At 37.7% G+C, this 21,558-nt stretch overlaps 1 protein-coding gene across 12 annotated transcripts in view; it reads left to right on the forward strand.

The window, feature by feature from the left end:
- Positions 1 to 18,522, forward strand: part of USP32 (ubiquitin specific peptidase 32) — a 152,215-nt gene extending 133,693 nt beyond the window's left edge. For 11 of the 12 annotated variants that reach the window (XM_038375649.2, XM_038375648.2, XM_043499259.1 and 8 more), the window contains 9 exons: positions 118 to 329; positions 1,901 to 2,085; positions 3,710 to 3,796; positions 5,360 to 5,480; positions 12,302 to 12,493; positions 13,123 to 13,417; positions 14,013 to 14,440; positions 16,799 to 16,891; positions 17,482 to 18,522. In XM_038375649.2, the coding sequence (XP_038231577.1) occupies positions 118 to 329; positions 1,901 to 2,085; positions 3,710 to 3,796; positions 5,360 to 5,480; positions 12,302 to 12,493; positions 13,123 to 13,417; positions 14,013 to 14,440; positions 16,799 to 16,891; positions 17,482 to 17,655 (1,787 nt within the window). In that variant the 3' untranslated portion in view covers positions 17,656 to 18,522. The remainder of the gene's footprint in view (positions 1 to 117; positions 330 to 1,900; positions 2,086 to 3,709; positions 3,797 to 5,359; positions 5,481 to 12,301; positions 12,494 to 13,122; positions 13,418 to 14,012; positions 14,441 to 16,798; positions 16,892 to 17,481) is intronic. The other variant, XM_043499257.1, reaches the window with a different exon arrangement.
- The last annotated feature ends 3,036 nt before the right edge of the window (positions 18,523 to 21,558 follow it).

Consider the following 21,558-nt stretch of genomic DNA (forward strand, 5'->3'; position numbering starts at 1 on the left):
TTTAACAAGCAAGTTTGAGCAGATTGATTTGTAGCCAAAGCAGCTGAATCACAGTTCATAAATATTAATGGTGCAAGTATCATAATTCAGTAACCATGTGTTTGTACTTAAATTCAGATTTCTCCACTGGACCATCAGCTAATGGAATGCTCAATATAATGATGAATGGGGATTTCCCCAGACCAACACTAATTCCAAATGGAATGCCAAATACTGTAGTGCCATGTGGAACAGAGAATAACCTTGCCAATGGGATGATGAATGGTCATATGTCCTTGCTTTCTGATAGTCCATTTATAGGCTACATCATTGCAGTCCACAGAAAAATGGTTAGTATATTCTGCACTAGTTGCAAATGTGTCGTGTAGGCTACTTGTAAAAGGCAGTGATTTTTTTTGGATGAAACTGAATGAATGAATGAATGTATATTTGCAGTCTTAGGAAGGGCACACAAGTACCCATTTATATGCACAATCACCTGTTATGTAGGCATACATGTGAAGTTGTATGAGCATGTGTTATGCTTTCCTTTGAAAGTTTAGCCACCATGTCTAATGTAGGGGTTTTACTTTCCTCAGTGACTCTTAGCATATTTCCTTAGTGCTAAGATGCATTTTTGACCGTTCATTGTAGTCTAATCTATCTTGCTTTCAGGCGTCCACTCTGATCAGAAGAAATCTGATTTGAGAAGCTACTTGAAACTCTTTTCTTTCCCTTTACCTGGAACTGCATAATCTCCTTTACAGAACCAGTATAGAGCTAAGGCATATCATGCATTTGCAGGTCGTTTTATTAGTGTCAACTGCTCTTTGTAAATGCATCTGTAGTCACGTTAAACTATAAATGTCACAGCTGGTTGACTGAGTGCCTCAGATAATTCTGCACTCTGTATACTTTCTCAGCCTACAGGCATTAGAAGCGGTTAACATTTACAACCAGTGGTTTGTGGGCTAGAAGGCTGCATAACTTCCCTTTTCATAGTATATTTTTGTGAGGCTTTTTTTTTTAACCATTGTCCAATAACACCACCATAGGCCTCATATAAGGGTTGGTAGGAGATCTTTTAGGGAATTGGTGTAATGTTCTTTATCAGATCTAAACTAGTTATGCAGCCCATACGGCAAAGCAAATTGCCTGCAGAAACTCCATCAAAAGTTTGTGCTTAGAGCTTTCTATTTCTAGGCATTCTATTAATGGCGGGGGTCAGCTGGCTAATACTGGTTTTTGTTTTTATCCAGGGATCTCAGTATATTTTATAAACACACATGTATTAAGCCTCAATATCTGTCACATAGGCTGTATTGTTCCCGTTCTTATAGATGGGGAGAATAAGGCACAAAGGTTAAATGACTTGTCCAAGATCTCTCAAAGTCCACAAAGCCCAAATCTGATTGCCTGTTGTGTTTTCTAGTCACAAAACCATCTTATTTTTTAAGGGATAAACACTGGGCAGGGTTTGCACTATGGGACTGATGACTTGTACGTAAAGGTGCTTGTTTACGTTTTTAAATGTTACCAGTTGGTGAGGAAGGGAAAGACATAAGTAATATTAAATAGAAAGTAGAAGTTTAATTTAATACAGGTTTATGATGGAAATGCTGATACAGCCTAGCAATTGCGGTCTATATGATGCTTGCTATAGTACATAAAAAGTCAATGATAGAGTTTTCAGACCGTAACTCAACTTTAAAAAATAACAGTTTTTAATGCTGACTTATTCGGATGATTCAGAGATGCTCAGTGATTTTATTGTAGAATTATTAGTGTCTTTCAAGATCAAACAGAGCACAGGAAAATACTGAAGTGAATGACAAGTGGAAAGAGCTTTCTGATAGTCATAATATCAGTTAATGCGCACACAAAAATACATTACATTCATTCCTTTAATTTGTAAATACAGATGCGGACGGAACTGTATTTCCTTTCATCTCAGAAGAATCGTCCCAGTCTCTTTGGAATGCCATTAATTGTTCCATGTACTGTTCAGACTCGGAAAAGAGACTTGTATGATGCAGTATGGATTCAGGTTTCCCGGCTTGCCAGCCCTCTCCCTCCCCAGGAAGCTAGTAACCATGCACAAGACTGGTGAGTTGGATGTGCTAACCTATGGCTTGGGATCACTCTTTACTGTGGTACAAACTTCTTTATAAGGATTCAAAAGTATTAGTGCTTAGCCTTGCTTTGTAAATTTAATTGCTGACATGAGACATTCCATAAGATGACGATATGGTCTTACTGCCCAATTAAACTCCAAGTGTCAACTATTTTAGAAACTATTGCATATATTTTTAGCTCAAATGCATTGTTGCCTGCGGATTCCATCTGGTGGGTTATTTTTGTAGCCAAGTCATCTTCATGTAGTACAAATTAAATAATGATGCTATGTGTCTTTTAATATAGTTATCTAACTTATGCTTTTAGGTTTCAATTGAAGTTATTCTTACATACTGCACATTTTTGAATCACTGATGGATAATTCATTACATAGCCTGGTGCAGGAAAATAATACACTTTTTTTTATGTGAGCACAGTTGATATATTTTAAGAATGAGATACTGATAAGGTCTTCCACTGTGTGGCAGTGATTTTGGATGGTCTGGAATGTAATTAACTGCATAGGTAGCTTGTGGGGTGGATTAATTTATAGCTGAGTTAATTTAAATAAGTGAGTCTGTTTCCATGTTAGCTAGGGGAGTAAATGGATATTCTGTCAATGGCAATCCTACTCCCAGTGAACTTAATGGGAATTTAGCTTTTGACTTGAATGGGATGAAGGTTTGGCTTTGTGGCAAATTATTAAATGTATTCAAAGAGGAATGAGACTTGAAAGAGAAAAGAGCCAAGTATTCAGGACTAACAGACATAAGCCTGGTTTAAATGGAAATAAGTATGTCCCCACAGGGTTTTGTATGGGTTTAATTGAATGGGTTCAGACAGACACTTTTAGTTGTATCTGTGCAACTGTGTGTGTAGATCTGGCTTCCAGCAAATTTTCTGCTATGTCCCTTTGTTCACATCAGGGTGCTTTCTTGCTGCATTATGACTGCTAAACAAGTCTCTAATGTTTAACATAGTGAATTAAATATTTCAATGCATTTCAGATGAGATGAGTGACCATTTTCCAATTTAGTGTATTACTGTGAGCCTCTGATAATCTGGACTGTTACTTAATTGGCTCAGTGTATCCGCTAGTATATGCGGAGAGAATTCTACTGCGATAGTCTTAAGTGAGATCTGTTACCTCAGCAGGATCTTTAAAAGTATTTATGAATTTCCATCTCTGCAGTTTATTATTGTCCTTGTAAATGGTCCAATAGCTTTATTTTACCATGTAATAAAATGAGGCTTGTAGTATGATTGTGTGATTGATTGATATGTATTGTAATTATGCCTGCTGCTCTTTGGACTCCTCCCTCAAAAATATGTTGCAGCTTAATGTGACTGTCTTGCTGAGCAGACTTACAAAGCAAACATTAGTGTTTAGTGGAATTTAGATGACACAGGGAGGCGTTTTGTTAAGCAGCTCTTAATGGGTTGGAATCTGCTCCCTTAAGCATTGATCTCGTGCACCATCATGCTTGCTTACTGTATTAAACGTTCCTTCCAAACAAAAAATCAAACGTGGGGTGAATAGTGTGTGCTGTATGGCAAGGAATTCAGGAGACTAGATCAATACTTACGTTTCTTGTTGTATTCTGTTCCGTTTCAGCGACGACAGCATGGGGTACCAGTATCCATTTACCCTTAGGGTGGTTCAGAAGGATGGAAATTCTTGTGCATGGTGTCCATGGTACAGGTGAATTGCTCTTTCTAGAATTGAGCCAGGGGATAACTTAAGCAGAAATGTAATTTATGATGATGGATTTTTGATAGATTTCAGGACTTCAAGAGGTAATATCCAACAATGAGAATTTGGAATTTAATTTAACCCAAACCCCCAAGTGGCAGGTTTTCACTGCAGAATTGCTTTTATGACTTACAGAGCTGAAAATTATTCTGACATGCAAGCTTCAACATAGGAAACCAGCACCAAGTTTTCAAATATATTTTAACCCGTTACATTCCTTAGGACAAGTCAATACCAAACCCCCAAAAAGAACAAGTCTGTGACCACCCAAAAAGCCCTTACTAACTGTCCCCATGTCGCCACGTTGCTTTCTCTCTGCTGCTCCGCATAGAGAAAATGTTTTTTCTTTTGCAGGCTTGCCCTTCCAATAAAAATCATTGCCTCCTAGCCTGAGTAGGAATTGACAGTGACAGTAGGCAGTTCACCTTGGGGAAAGGCATGTATGAGCTGCTGTAGACAAGCCATAACCTCTTTCCCAGTAGCCAGAAACCTTTCCTCTTAGTCTAGAACACCCTCTCAAGTCCCCAAAAGCCATGAGAAATTGACTTGTCCCTATGGTGTGAAACACTTGAAAATTACCAAGTATTCTTTAAGGTTTAACACTCAACTATACCTTAGGGCCTGTTCATATTACCAGTATAACTATTCATCTAAGGCTGTACTATATAGCTGTATAACCATCTTACACCCTGAAACGTTGTTGTCCTCACAAGCAATTAAATAAATTAGATTAGATCAGGTACATCTCTTACTGTAGGAGACAACCAAGCTAGTGTATGGTTATATCTGTAATGCAGATGGGCCTTTAGTGAACCTGAAACTAATCATGTTGACACTATACTGGACAATCCTTGGCTTACCTTGAGATCCTGCCTCTTGATGTCTAGTCCTCATAAGGGCCAGGAGACTTCATACCAGGAAAAAATATGACTGAAGAGAAACAAAAAATAAGCCTATTTGTGTTATAAACTGTCAAGAAAGAGGAAGACCTTGCCTTAACTTATAATCCACCCTGCATCTCACACGCATTTAAAAGGCTACACACAATTTGGAGAGAGAAGAGAGGCACACGTGACAGATGCTAGTCATGTTGCATAATACACTGTTGGAAAGCATTCAGACTATGTCTTGATTACAAAAAAGTGTGTGCATTAGGTATCCTGCTGTAACATCCTAGTGGAGACAAGGCACTGTAATTTTTAACTGCCAGGTAGCTAGGCAAGGTCAACTATGGGTGCAGGTATAGTGTTGACTTTGCCAACCTACCTGGTGGTAAAAAATACAGTGCCCTGTCTCCACTAGTATGTTACAGAATGATCACTAACATACCTGGGTTATCCTATTGGAAAAGCACACCTTTCTGGCACTGAAAGCAAAGTCTCAAACACCACAGTGACGGCCATGGTCTGAGAACAGAAAAAAGGAGAACAAAGTATCCTTCTGATTAACAGGAATCTAAGTTATTGGATAATTCCTCTGTCACCATTGAGGCTAAGGGTTTTTTTCATTTAGATTTTGTCGTGGGTGTAAAATCGAGTGTGCAGAAGACAGGGCTTGTATTGGAAATGCTTACATCGCCGTAGACTGGGATCCTACAGCCCTTCATCTCCGCTACCAGACATCACAGGAACGGGTAAAATCATTTACAAAATAAACCCAGCAGCACATCTTAGGTTGCAATATTTACTTGTACTTTATTAGCTCTGAAATATATCCCATTTTAACATCACTTCCGTGGTTGCGTGCTCATCATTAGTCCATCTCAGCAGGAGCGAGATTAGAAACATATATTCTCAGTATTTAGGCACTTGCATTATTGCTTTTGTGTTTCATCTTCTGCTGAAATAATGAAGACAAAATCAATAATGGAAAGAGCTAAAACGAAGGTTGTCTGTAAAGGGCAATTTATGTGACATTGGTATATCCATAGGCCTTTTACTTAGTGATGATGCTTTTGATAACCACAAAAGGTGCACATTCCCAGTGCGTCCCGCTACAATGACCTTTGATTTAGTCTCCTAGAAGACTAAAGATAGGATAACATCCACAAAAAAGAGGCCCCAGTCTTGAAAGCACTTGTGCACAAGCTAAACTTAATACACATGCGTAGCCTCATTAGTTTATTGGGACTACTTATGTGACTAAAGATAGCATGTGTAAGTGATTTTGGGATTGGGATTTGTTTGCAAATTGTGCCTATAAAAATACTTCTGTGCTCTCCCTCAAGGGTAACTTTTTAAGCAAAAAACCAAAACAAAACCCCAGATGTCATGCTCTGTTTGTACATTAAAAGAATGCATTACCTGTCTGTGCATAGTTGAAAGAAACATTTTACAAACAGAACTTGGCTGACAATTCTTGAAATTTTATCCTAAATAAATAAAAAATGTAACTTTCTGGTTGTAAGCTTTTGAAAACAGACCCTTCTTTGAGTGACTGCTATACATTCCTACTCATGGGATGCACTCGTGGTGCAGCTTTGAGTGGAACATGTCACAGCAGTGCCCATAGGAATTGTCTCTCACCTCTGTCCACCCCTGTCTTTATTGTTCCTGAAAATCAAGGGCAAGGCTATAAAAGGAAGTGGTGTGCTCTGGTCACCTCGGTTCCTTTCAACTGGGCAAGCAGACAGGCCAGGAACCTCTCTAGGGAGATGCAATTTGGACCTACCCTCCTAGAAAACTTAATGTTAGAAATTTTAACTTCTTTATTTTCTTAAGTATTTATTTTATTATTTCCCACGTATTGGTGTGAAAGCTTACCAATCCTGTGGTGGCTGCAAAGGGGAAGAGGCCATGATTTAAGGGGTGTACCTCTTAAATCATGTTTTCCCTGCTTTGGATGCCCATATGAGGTATCTGGCTTGAGTGGTGAAAGAACGGTCTCCTTCAGCATTTGTGGTCTGCAACACCTTAACCCCAAGAATTCACAAGGAGTGTAAAACTGGCTCCATACACTACTACTTCAGGAGGCGCTAGTGTGTCCCTTTCATGAGAACTTATTAAGAATAGCGGTTTGCACTTTCATGGAAGTAGGGGCCATAGCAGAAGTTCCAAAGGAGTTCAGGGGAAAGGGATCGTATTCCAGATAGCCATCTTTCTTCAGAATCAGTATCTGTCTCTGACCCATCTTAGACCTGAGAGAGTTCAACTCATTCGTCAAAAAATTCAGTTTCAGTATGTTGACCCTAGCATCCATAATTCTCTCCCAATAGCCCCAAGATTTATTTGGGGCTCTCAGTTTATGGGATGCATATTTCCACATCCCTATCAGGCCTTTACACTGCAAATACCTTGGCATGCCTTAGGTATATTTCCCATTGTAGAAATTTGCAAAGCTGCTACATGGCTCTCTGTTCACACATTTACAAAACATTATGCACTAGACCTAGCATTCTGGTTGGACGCTGTATTTGAAGAGCACCGTTTAATTAGGACTTCACATTCCATCTTCCACAGATGACAGTATTGCATGGGCTGTGCACATTTACGCTCCATGCCCACCTTCCCCTCTTCTTTGGAGTCCTAATTACTGCCTCCGATCTGTGGAGACAGTCAGAGGAACTGAGGTAGCCTGAGCCCCACAGCATCTTTTATAGCCTCGCCCTCAGAATATTCAGGAACACTAAGAGGAAGGGCAGCAGGGGGCAGGAAAATTTCCAACAGGCACAACTGTGAAACATTTAGCCAGCAGAGCTGCATTACCAGTGTATCTGATGAGTCCTTAATGAAGAGCTCCTGGTTACAAGTGAGTAACCTTCTTAAACTTGGCAAAGAGAGGTGTGTTGCTAAGGTGAATAATAATGAGCAATTTAAGTTTCTCAAAAGTGTTATGCATGCAAAAGGAATTATGATTTTTAACATGCCCAGAGGCTGAATCTGTTTGTACACATGCAGCCCTGAAGAGACACATGTAAACAGTCAATTATACATACGTTTAAATGGCCTTGATGCACAGAAGTGGGTTTTCTTGTGTGCAGATGCACCAGTAAAGTATTTACAAGTACATTTGGATGCCCACTGAAAATTTGGCCCATATTGTCATATTTGATGAAAGGCATAAGTTTTGTTGGCTCTCTGCCTTCTGATTTTAAAACGTGCATTGTATGCCCTGACATTATATGTAAGCTCAATGAAACATCTCACCTTTCAGTTTGAGGGTGACCTAAGATTAGAGGAAGTCTGATGTGCTGTGTGGAAAAGGGACTATACTAACTTGAAATTGTTTGACATCAGATGTTATAGAATAAACTTTAATGAAATTGTGTGACGGGATATGTGTGTGAAGAACGTATGCCAGTGGGTGCACAGAGACACGGAGGGTTGGCTTCCTGGATGGAAGTTGCATCTAGGCCGTTAGTTTGGAACTTCAAGGGTTTGATTGGAATTTGAAGGATCATCAATTAGCTCCTGAGGAGAAACAGAGCAAGATCACTGGGGTGGGTCCAGGGGATTAACTGTGATCAAGAAGGGAAGCCCTGCTGAGCTCTTAAAAAATTAGACTTTAATCCCTAATAGAATAAGTAGTAGAAAGTTACTGTAAGATATTATGTTTGTTTAATGTAGTTTAAAATAAAAGTTTAGTAGTTTCTGAAATCCAGAAGTTTGAAGACAGTCATTCAGTGGGGTTTTGAAGAGCTCTGAGGCCCTCAAAATAGTTAGGAAGTTACAGCCAGAATCTCCCAGTATTCTCAGGCAAGTTTCCTCAGGGGAATCTCAGAACAGTAAAGGGGCTGTATTAGCAACTCAGAGACCGGTGTGCCTGTGTTGCCAATGGAGGGGCAGCTTGTGACATCCTGCCATGTGGAGAATGGAGCATTCCCTTAATTTGTGTTTTTCTGTTTTGAAATGTGGAAGAGGCTAGCTGAGGAAATAAGGGGTCACTGGCTATGATTGTGTATTGGGGGCAAACTGGTTTGAGTTTAGATTTTGTGCATTTTGGAGACGTGCTGGCACTCGTATTGGCAGGGTTTGGAGGGTTGGGGGGAAAAGACTGCAGTATGCTGAAGAAGTTGAAAACCTTTAAATAGGTCATGAGAGAAGGAGATTTACAGAACATGGGGAGGTAACAATCCAAAAGGTACATGAAACATCTGGCATAATAGTGGCATTATTTAATTTGGACCAAATTAATCTCTAGTGTTAATTGAATTGAAACCAGTGGCGTTATATATAAGGGGTGGATTTACCCATTTCACTGTAAAGGAGAACATTTCAGAGTGTCAGATGGAATTTGGGGCTTGTTCAGAGGAACAGCTAGTGCACAGCATACTGTGGTGTAAATTTTAGGGCTGTCAAGCGATTAAAAAAATTAATGGCGATTAATCGCACAATTAAAGAAATTAATCATGCATTTAATCGCATTGTTAAACAATAATGGAATACCATTTATTTAAATATTTTTGGATGTTTTCTTCATTTTCAAATATTGATTTCAACTACAACACAGAATACACAGTGTATAATGCTCACTTTGTTTATTTTTATTACAAATATTTGCAATGTAAAAAACAATAGAAACAGTATTTTTCAAGTCACCTCATACAATCTCTTTATCATGAAAATTGAACTTACAATGTAGAAATATGTACAAAAAAATTGCATTCAGAAATAAAGCAATGTAAAGCTTTAGAGCCTACAAGTCCACTCAATCCTACTTCTTGTTCAGACAGCCCCTCAGACCAACAAGACACAAACAAGTTTGTTCACATTTGCAGGAGATAATGCTGCCTGCTTCTTGTTTCACGGTGGAGCAGATCAAAGCACTCTAGGGAACTTCTAGTGCACATTAGCAGGGTCCACATGACCAGTTAGTGCACTGTGGATTTACACCCAAGCTTGCTGCACATCAACTGTTTGTCTAAACAAGCCCTCTGTGGAAAAGTAGTGTTAGAATATTGGAACTTCAGGGTCAGAGCAGGGACACTGTTCACGCACAATATCTCTGCGTTTCATTCTGTAACATGCTAGTTGTAGTGACGTCAAATTAAGCAGTTGACTTTGCCTGCTTGAATTGGATTTCAAGCACCAGCTAAAGTGTGGGTATTTTAAAAAAAAGTGATAGCAAAAAATGTCATGTCTTTCAATATCTAAATGTAAAAGATGACTTTCCTTATCTACATCCTGAAGTAAATGGTAGAACACAAGGCTAGGTTCAGCCAAAGTCCAGATATCTATATCAGGGAAAACTTGCTTAAGCCATCATAGCTTCAGAGAGCAAAAGCAAAACACTGGACACCAGCTCTCTTTCTCTCCCAGTTCATTCCTCCACCACTGAGGGAATCGAATCCAAATTACCAATGGCACCCCTTAAAATTCATGCCCAGGGTACTTGCTGATCCCACGTATCCTTGTCAGCTGAATACAGGGTGGCTGACTGTTTGAGTAGTACTTTTAGAACCAGACCCTATACAGGACTTTATGTACCGCATCTCAGAGAGGTTCTTGTGCCAGGGTTAGGAGAGAAGGTTATGCTAAGAAACAAGGGGTGGCAATAATTTTTTTAAAAAACCATAGCTTTACAGGTGGATGACCAGGTCAAAGATAAGGAAGGCAGAAATCTGGTACTTAGAGGCTCCAAGCTGTGTAAAGAAGTTAAGATTGGCAGAATCCACACCAAAAACCAAGGTCAGGCCAAAATTTTTTGCAGATTATTTCCAAAATGTGAGGTTTAGGAAGAGTGAGACTAAATTGGGAGGAGCTTTTAACTGCATAACCATACTCTTGTACTGATGAACCAAGATGGTAGCTTAGGGAAAGATGGAAGTTCAACTATGCACCTCAAGACACATAGGGTATCTGTCAGACATATGGAGAGTTAAACTCTGCTGGCAAAGACTGACTTCTTTACCCTTGATCCCGAGACACACAAGTAGACTGGTGGTTTTGCTGTCAGCCATTATTACAAGGAGCAGTTGATGCCTCTGTAGGCATTATGTAATGGTCCAACGGATGTCAGTCTGAGTCTCCAATAATGCGGAGTTCAACAGGAGACCATGCCCAATTTAAAGGACACAATATATGTGAACATAGCATAGGAAACAATAATATAGTACTTTAAATTTAATGGTAGCGATAAAATGTCTCTAGAGAGAATTTCTGGGAAGTAACCCAAGTGGTGGTTAGAAGGTAGCTAATAAACTTAGCTTCAAGTATGAGTAAATTCTAGAGGATAGACTATAAAAAAAAAAAATTGCATCTAAATAAAGGATCATTGGCGCTATTTGCATATCTCATTACTTTGAGAGGGAAAATGAATGTCCTATTAAAAGAAAAGACTGGAAAAGCCATCAAGTACGTACTACAATAAAATAACTGTTTCTCCTAAGGTTATCCTGTTTTTATGATGGCTGCCATCAAATTACCATGAACCTCAATGTGCCTCAATTTGCCTGTATGTAGAGAGAATGTATAATACTTCTTGTACCTCAGGTGAGCGTCTGAGGCTTAATTAACATTTGTAAAGAATTTTTTTCAGATCCTCGGATGAAAGGCACTATATGTGCCTTAAATTTATTTCCTTCCTGCACAATAGAAATGGAGGAATCAGACAAAAATAGGAATGTCTTTAAAAAGAATTCTATAGTAACATCTCTACCTAATAATCCTAAAGAAGAGACACAGAACTAGCTAAAATAAATAACTCTTCTAAATTTCGAAATGTGTACCAAAGTGTGGGCTTTTTTAAAAAAAAAAAAAAAAAAACCAAACCAACCAGTGCTTGAAGAAATTCTAGGTAAACTAAAGCATATGAAAACGGTAATGCCCCAGGCCCTGCTTATTTTGTTTTTATAAAAAACGTTTGACTTTTTTAGCCACTTCCTCCATCTGACAACTTTAATGATCTGAAGTGGAGAAACTTGCTATCCTCTGTATTGCAGTCATACCTAAGCCCCTGAAAGATTTATGTTCCTGAGCATCGTGTTAAGATGACAGACATGTGACTTTATCACATAAATTTGCTTTTGAAGTTCCTTGCAAACAAGTTAAATAAGTTACTTCCCAATAAGTTTGCAAGGTACTTCTAAGAACCTTGGATGTGAATCTGAAGAACTTGGTACAATAAACTTGAGGTACAATAAAACCTCAAAGTTACAAACATCTCTGGAATGGAGGCTGTTTGTAACTCTACAATGTTCATAACTGAACAACACATTATGGTTCTTTCAAAAATTTACAACTGAACATTAACTTAATACAGTTTTGAAACTTTATTATACAGAAGAAAAATGCTGCTTTCCTGTTATTTTGTTAGTAGTTTGTTTAACACAGTACTGTACTGTATTTGCTTTTTTTTGCATTTCTGCTGCTATCTCATTGTGTACTTCCGGTTCGAAATGAGGTGTGTGTGGTTAACTGGGCCGTTTGTAACACTGGTGTTCATAACTCTGGGGTTCTACTGTATTAGGAAAGTTGCCAAGATACAGAGTTCATCTTAATCTGGTAACCTCTTTAGATTTTAGAAGAGCACGAAAGTGTTGAACAAAGCCGGCGGGCTCAGGCGGAGCCTATCAATCTGGATAGCTGTCTAAGAGCTTTTACCAGTGAGGAGGAACTGGGAGAAGATGAGATGTATTACTGTTCCAAGTGCAAGACTCATTGCCTGGCCACTAAAAAACTGGACCTTTGGAGGCTTCCCCCTATTTTGGTACAACTTTCAATAATTTTCTTTCTTTTGGGCAATAGTAAAAATGTACACTCATCATGAGAGTTCGGATTGCTGGGTACATCTTCCTACTTTCACAGAATAAGGAAGGTTTAGATCTACCTATGTTCCCTTTTGTCTCAACTGAATCATGGCTATCATAGGTGACCCAACGTGAACTCACTACACATATATTATCCATTTTATATCATGTAAATGAAAAAATACCTGCTATAACTCTACTTAAATGTGGTTTTCTGCTGCAGCAAAGGAGGGAAATGTTCATTGCACTTATTGCAGTGCCATTGGTTGTGTTACCTTTATGGAAAAACAGCCTTGTTCTCTTCTTTAAATTACACAGCATCTACATTTGCTGCCTTTGAATTTGTCCAAAGCACACAAAGTATGCTTTACTATTTATTTATTTACTAAAGCTGTATCTCCTACCTAGTGTTGGTTGGTAGATGTTGCCTCTGTAGACCCAGATACCGCACACATTGTACAGTGCAAGTTGATTTGTGCTCTAATCTTATGGTATTTATATCTCGAAGAATAAAATGAACATTTAAATTACTTGATTAGGTCATTGTGATATAACCATCACCTTTTTTCTTTAATGTGTTTCACCCTAGATAATTCACCTGAAACGATTTCAGTTTGTAAATGGCCGTTGGATAAAATCTCAGAAAATTGTTAAATTTCCTCGTGAAAATTTTGACCCAAGTGCCTTTCTGGTACAACGGGATCCAAGTCATTGTCAACGAAAGCAACGAACTCCCCAGGTTGACGACCTCTCTGAGCCACGGATTCTACAAGGGGAGCCTAGAAAAACAGATCTCCAAAATACTTGTACATCAGGCGAAGGGGATGTGCTGAACAGGAGTCCATCCTCATTTAACACTAGTAGCATCTTGAATAATATCAAAGGTAGGGAATAAATAGTGAAAATCAATTTCTCTATAAATTGCAGTGTAGAAATTGATTATTGACCTATAGCAAGAAGTATGGTAGTTCTTTCTTCAAAATCATCTTTATCCTTGAACTTATAAAATACAAGCCAATTGAAGAGTGTACTCATTGTAAAAGTGAGGTTGTTTGTGTTTTATTGATTCAGAATTTAAGTTTATTCTGAAATGTTGATTTCTGCCATTGTCTTCCATTGTAAGTCTATTACAGCATTCATTAATAAGAAGCTGAGTTATTCAGGGTTGGTATATATTGGCATTTCAAATTTTCTGTGGCTTGAAGTTATTCAACTGCTATATGTGCCATTGTATATTGGGGGAGTAAATGACCTCTTTTTGCATAGCAAGATCTGCCAGCTAATCCATGTAAAATTAATAGTTTCAATCTGTAGTCCTAACTATAAACTATGCATTGGTTGCTTAAAAAAAAAAAAAAAGTTATCCATCCCAAAAGTTTAGTTCATTAGTGTCTCTGGTTATTGAAAGAAATCTTGTATTGGAGAATCTAGGCTTTCAGCTTGCTTACCTTAGAAGGTTTTAACTTCTTTCTCTTACAGCATCTCCATCACCAGGGAGGAAAAGTGGAACCAGCTGTCCTTCAAGTAAAAACAGTAGCCCAAATAATAGCCCAAGGACTTTAGGAAGAGGTAAAGGGCGGCTGCGGCTACCACAGATAGGTAAAAACAAACTATCAAATAGCAGAGAAAATTTGGATGCAAGTAAAGAGAATGGTACTGACCAGGAACAGAAACTTACTTCTGACCAAGGAGATGCCATTAGCAAAGGACACATTTTGGGTCTTAGCCAGAGTGAATTATTCATTTTTCAGGACGAGATGACTTTAGCCAATGGATACATTTGTGAGCAGAATGCATATAGTAATGGCAGTATCAATGGTGTGATTGATGACCACAGTGAGGAGGATATGACAGATGACCAAAGAGAAGTCTGTTTTAACCCTATTTACAATCTATATGCAATTTCGGTAAGTTGACATTTTATATAAGTAAAATATGCTTAAACTGCAATTTTGTTGTTAAATTTAGAATTTCACATGCAATACACATGAAGTAAACATTTATAGAAGAGTTGAGAAGAATAACAAAAAGAAGAGTTAAATGGAGTTATCCTCCAGTAAATTCAGTTTACCATAAAGCTGAATATAACTGAAAAGTTAACCTCTGCACAGTGCTTTTCTGCTTGAGTATCTGTCAGTCATTCATAGAGTTTAAAGCCAGAGGGGGACCAGATCATCAGGTCTGACATGTGTATTACTGGGCCACCAACACCTTCACACTACACCCAACAATTGAAATTGTGTGCCACAGGCAGCGGATAGGTACATCAATGCCTGAGGATCCTGCAATGGCAGGGAACTGTTTGTGAGATTTATCCAGATAATCCTGGCAAGCAATCTTTGTTCCACATTACAGAGAAAAGCAAAGTCACTGCCAATCTGGCCTGGGAGAAAATTATTTCCGATTCCCCCCACACAATGATTAATTAAATCCTGAGCATGAGAGCTTTGCCAAGCCCAGATATTCAAAAATATGTGAAATACAGCACAGTCCATAAGAAGTTAGGATTGGAAGAGACTTTTCAGGTTACCTATTCCTACTTCCTGTGTCAAATAAGATCTTTCTTTGCTCTGAGTCCACTGGGAACTTTTCTAATGTTTTTTGAAGATTATTAATAATGGGGACTCAGCTGCTTCCTTAAGTATATTCTGTTTCATAATTGTTCATATTGTTAAAGGTGTCCTTATGTCTAACCTGACTTTTTTGCCAGATTTAGATTCTCACCTGTTCCTAGAGTTAATGATTAAAGTATCATTTACATAAAGCTTTACTTTCTCAAAATGCTTCCCAGATACTGGCCTGACAAATTAATGTTTGAGGATTATGTTTGTAGACAGATACAGACATATTGAATATTTATTTGTCTGACAGTCTGGAAAATACCAAATTTCTTACCATTATTAATACTTACGAACATCTAAAGGCACTTTCCTAATGAAGGGGACAGACAGTGACTAGATTAACTGGTTATTGATGACCATTGTGCACATTTGATGATATTGCTGTTTGATTTTATTTAAATTTCTCCCTTCTCTCACTATATTCTCTCTTATTGAGTTTGAATGGAGAAGGCATTTAATTGACTCATGAGTATTCGTAGACCTCTCAGAAGAACTGAATCTTTGGGAAAGGTTTGACTGTCGGGTCTAGACACACTTGCCCTGCTGGACACTTGCCAAACTGTTGTGAAGGGATCCCATATGTTTTAAGCCTCCAGAGTCCAAATGAAGTCCAGGCAGTCACTGAGTTCACCATTGTGCCTGGTCTTGGGGGTTGGGGGCACATAACACCTTGTCAGCGAGAGAGATGCATTCCATGACACAGCAATTTCATAATAACTTTACAATATCAACCAGAATTCATAAGTTGTACAGCCAGATACCTCCAAATGTCACAGAGAGAGGGGGAGCTTGACATTCTGCGTTTGAGAGGTTGTTCTAAGCATATGGTGCAACACTGAGGAAGGTAAATATGGTGGGGGAGTAGTGAGAGAAACACCAGAGGGACACTGAGGTTGGCGTTGTTACTGGAGATGCGTAAGGGATGAGAAATTCAAACACGATATGGTAGGTGAGGTGTAGCCAATGGAGTGGTTCAAAGAGGGAAGTGATGTGGTGAGAGCAACAGGCAAGGAAAATTCAGCAGCATTTTAAACCTGGTGAAGCAGAGATGTAGGCACCAGGGAGGCCAAAGAAGAGTGGTTGCAAGAAAGCAAGGGACAGGATGACCAGAATGAGAAAAGTGTGGGGGTTTTGTTTTTTAGTTGTGGTGACAAATGAAGGATCCAACTTACTTGATATTGTAGAAGATAATGAATTGATAACACATGGATAGGGGAAGGAATTAGATGATTTCAAGGATAAAAAGGATGGGGGAAGTGGTGGTGGTGGTGGTGGTATCTAAAGTTATAACAGAGAAAGATGAATGCAGGAAAAGGGTGTGAGAGAGAATTTAATTGAGTTTGGCCAGGTTGAGCTAGAACTGCCAGAAGATCATCCATGACATACCCAATTGCGTTATTCAAGGGGATGAAAGGCATGTCCTAGGTAGATTGTAGCTAGTAACTGCTCTAGATTGCATTGACATCTGAGGAAAGAGCTTTGATCAAGTAGAGCCTGTAACATTGAAGCATTCAGTAGATGAGCATTTTAGGATCTGTTGATTTCAAGGGATGTCTTGAACCATTGCTACTCAGTGACAGAAGGCAGATTGGTTTCAATCTCAATGAATGATATATTTTTAATACAAAAAAAATCTTTTTTTAGTGCCATTCAGGAATTATGGGAGGAGGTCATTATGTCACTTATGCCAAAAACCCAAATAACAAGTGGTACTGTTACAATGACAGCAGCTGTAAGGTAAATATTTCATTTTCATGAAAGATTAGTTTGGGGTGGGGCTAAAACACAATTTTATGTAAACTGTTTGTTTAGAAATATGAATAGCTTAAACGTAACATATGAACATTAAAATGGTGACCTGGAATTGTACTTGGAAAACTTTTAACATTAAAATTTGCATATCAGCTGCTAACAGAATAAGGAAGCATACTTGATGATTTTGAACCAAAATGAAAAAGTTGCCCAATAACAATCTAGACAAAATTAAATGTTGCCATTTGTGCTAGACATTTTGAGTTGAAGCTACTGGATAATTGTGGTTTGAATATTTTCTTAGTAATTGCATTTATTATTAATAATAATAATAATAATATTATTATTATTATTATTATTATTATTATTATTATTATTACTATTATAAGTCATCTCACTTCCAAGTAAATAATTTAGCCTGATAAAGTAAGGCAAATTGAGAAAATGTGATTCTTCTTGTTCTAACTGTCCATTTAAAATGATTGTTTCTACAGTAAATGCATGTATTTAAATTCAGTGACGGTAGCACAATGGTACAACTGCAAGTTTTAGTAAATGTTTGTTCTGCTTTACAGGAATTGCATCCTGATGAAATTGACACCGACTCTGCCTACATTCTTTTCTATGAGCAGCAGGGGGTAGACTATGCGCAGTTTTTGCCAAAGATAGATGGCAAAAAGATGGCAGACACAAGCAGCATGGATGAAGATTTTGAGTCTGATTATAAAAAGTACTGTGTTTTACAGTAAACAAGTGATCTTCTGTGGACCGTTTGAGAGCATGCAGGATGAAACTTACATTTGACTACAGTGTTATTGAAGTGAACGAGCTAAATGTCCGTTGTCTTATCCTGTGGTCAGAAAGCACAACAAGAAAAATCTAATTAGATAGCAGTTAACATAAACATTGTTTTTGTTCTAATATCTCACTACATGCTCTAAACAAGTCTGATGCTAGACATCAGATTAAAACTGCCATTGGCCTTTAAATAACATGGTTTGATGAAAGCCTACGAGGACCAAATAAGAGCTAAATGAAATAGTCCAAATAAGAGCTAAAGAGAGTAGTGTAGAGTTTACCAATTATTCTAACAAAATCCTAAGGTTCTCCTTAGATTCGAGATGATGGGGAAAAAATTGTAGTGTTGTCTATTGACAACATGATTTTGCTACCTCCTTTTTCCTGAAGTTTCATCCCATTTTATTGGCAAGACATGGAAAGCAAGAAAATGAAAAGTGCACAAAGCTTACAAAATGGTTATGGAATTTTTCCATTTTTGCCACTATTTGTGTATTGTTGCTTTCAATATGTTGGGAGCACAACCAAATCATAATTTGAGCGCAGATTGATTTCTGCACTTGAATGGTTTATTATAATTTGCTTTCTCCACATGTTGGTTGTGCAAATCAGCGAATTTCAGGAATGGCTATCTGGCCTGAGGAATCCTATCTTTTATATATTGAAAAGTCTCAGAAAAAAGACTGTTCAGGTTGGAGGGAATATCTGTGGTTATATGCATTGTGTCTGAATGTGCACTTTCACAAAGTGCTCCCAGTTCATGAAAGGAAAGGTGTTGCGTTTCATTACTAGTGTTGCTTTTAAATTTTGCACTTTTTTAAAAAAAAAAAAATTCATACAAGTACAGAGAGCATTGTTCGTTTTTGTTGCTGTGAGGGCTCCAGAGTGAATGGATGTCACCGCTATCTACTATGTCTTTTAAAACAAATGTCAGAAATGATGGTTGTCAGGTAGTTATGTTAAGAGGCAAGAAGGATTTTTGTTCATTTCACAATTTAAACTGGGTTTGTTTTTTTTAATTGGTTTGCATTTTCAAATTTTCTTACTGTAACAGGCTAGGGATTAATTTGCAGGGTTTTTGAAAAAACCCACTTTTTAACAACGAATTAGTCAACAAATTTGCTACTACTTGGCATTCATTTTATTACTCATTGGCTAGATTCTGCTTTCCTTGCCCATCCAAAACTCCCTTTTAAGTCAGTGGGACTTTGGCTTGAGCAAGAAATGCAGGATTGGGGCTTGTTCAAGACTGGAAAAAAGGTTATTTATGAGTAGGCATTTCTTTTAGTATTTTAGCTGTGTTAAATTGTTAGCATATCTGAATTGAGGTAAAAGTTTCACTCTTTTTTCAGCCTTTTCTTCAACTGAGCCTCAGCAAGTTAGTAATTCTATAATTCATTTCCTTAAGCATCCCTCTTTAGACTTGGCATAATTACTGATTAAATTTACATTTACGTCGTAGATCTGTAAAATTAATTAGTATTCAACCTCCTTTCAGTGTGTTCTACAACAATGCCAAATCAACTAGGAAGTATATACTTTTCAGAAAGGGGCTGTTTTTATCCATTTAAGAAACTATATAAAGTTGATCGTGCTGTCTTTACTCAGGCAACCCCCCCCCCATCTTAAATGGAAGTTGTACTTCTGTAAGGATTGATCAGTTTCAAAATAAGTATTGTCTTTGACCTAAGGTGTCGAGCCCTATTTTTTGTGTTCTTTTACCTTTAGAATGGTCTAAACAGTGAGGCTGAAGAAAAGCAAATGTTATGAATTGTGGAATTTCTCATTTTGGAATTTTGTGATCACATTTGTCTATATCTCCCTAGCCAAACTCCATGAAAATTGAAAGATTTTCGAATTATTTACTTAAAAAGGTTTTATTTAAGCAGGTAGCACAATCTACTAATGTTGTTTGATCTTCTGTGTTTGTTACATTGGTTGTAATTATTTTTTTAATTAAATTAATTCATGAATTAGCAGGAAATTTATTAAGTTAACTACATTCACTTTGTAAATTATTGTATAAAACTTATTGACAATGCACTGACTTTAGAAAGATGTTAATGTACAGAAATACCATGTAAATAAAAGTGTTGATGTATTGGAATATGAGCTGTATAAAAAAAAGTATCAGTAATTGTATATGGAGTGAACTTGTTTATCTGTAACTATATTATTCAGACAAATTAAATACTGTGGATGCAGCTCAAGTGTCATAATTTTTTATATGAAAGTTAATTTTTAATGCAAGTTTATTTTTTCTATTCTGAAGTTTCAGTACTTTTTTTTCCAAAGAGTTTCTATATGTTTTTGGACCCAAAGGATTGAATAGATTGAGTAAGTATGTTATAAATTCTTCGCAGTATTGCTATTGCACCTTTTTAAATGAGCTAAAAATATTCTCTCTACATTTATTTTTTACAATTGCTTTTAATTACTTTGGATTATTTTAATCTAACAATGTCCCTTTTATTTTCTGAATGTGTCAGGTTAACCGTATTTTTTAAAAAGTAAATTTCCATACCTATCTTGCAAATCATACCTTCTCCTATTAAAGTGAAAATTATTAAACTAATTTTCTGTCCTCTTTTTGCATTTCTTGCAACTTCGGACAATGAAAATAGATTTAATAGTTTCTAGTTACTTAACTTTTAGGTTCTCATGAAGCTAGCACAATATTGTGATGTTTGGGTTGCCCCTGAAGTTGGGAAATGTTCATGCTGAAAATCTTTGTTTTAGAATGAATGAAATTTTAATAAAATTGTGCAAAGTTTTCAGTTCAAGTTTTCATAAATATTTTTTCACAAAATTTAATAATTTGACCTGTCCTTGTTCTTTTAAATGGAAAGTATAACAGTGCAATGGAGCTCAAAACCACAGGGTGGCAGTGTTGACTACTCCTGTTTTTCCCGGGTGCAAATAAAAGCAGTTCATTCCAGAAACCAAAATTCCAAATACTATATTGTCAGGATTTTCAGCGTGGCCTTTTTTCACCAAGAATTTTAAATAAGAATAAGAAAGGGAAATAATCCTTCTGTTTACAGAAATTTCACTCGAGACAGTAACAAGTTTACGTTACTCTTACAAAAAAAATCTTCTGCCTTCTATTTCTTTCTCAAAGCTAGTTGCCACACCAAAATGAAAAACAGAACTGCTGAAGTTAAGATTTTTCATGTTAATGGTACAATTTGAAATAAATGATGTATATCAATTTGCTTTCAGGTTCAAGTGTTGATCTGATTACTTCTTTCATGTGAAGTACCCATTTCCTTCACGTGGAAGGGGCCATCGTGGTATGACATGCAAAAACAAGAAGAGAATCAGGTGAAAAAATTGTCATGACATCTCATATTAATGTGCCAAGAAACACATTTCTTAAGTGTTCACACATTGCTTCTGTATGGGTCTTTGTCCCTCTCTACAGTCTGGTTTGCATAAGCAGATGAGTCTGCTACATCTTTCAGCTATGGAACTTAGTCCTTTAGCTCTAGTAAAACAGACTAATGATACAGTGCAAGAGGTCCTAGTTTCAGTCAGGGATGCCCCCCAGAAATCTTTCACATGGTCCACACGTGTACCATGTTGGCCAGAGAGATCCCAGGCATCACTGCCACTCCCTGTGGAACCATCCTCAGTGCAGCCACTGGATCCAGTGCCTCACCCAACAAGTCTGCACCATGCTCCACTCCCCTGGCCTGGAGAGTGAGCCCACCTCTCGCACACCCTACAGTGGTGGCTGCTGTCCCACAGGGCCAAGCCTGGTTCCCCACCCTGGGCTTTGTGATCTTGTGCACAGGGTCGCACTGTTGCTCAGGTTTGGCCTATCTGCCACTCCATAGATGGAGAGGGCAGAC

This window comes from Dermochelys coriacea, chromosome 17 (genome assembly GCF_009764565.3).
Source record: "Dermochelys coriacea isolate rDerCor1 chromosome 17, rDerCor1.pri.v4, whole genome shotgun sequence".
Taxonomy (NCBI): Eukaryota; Metazoa; Chordata; order Testudines; family Dermochelyidae; genus Dermochelys; species Dermochelys coriacea.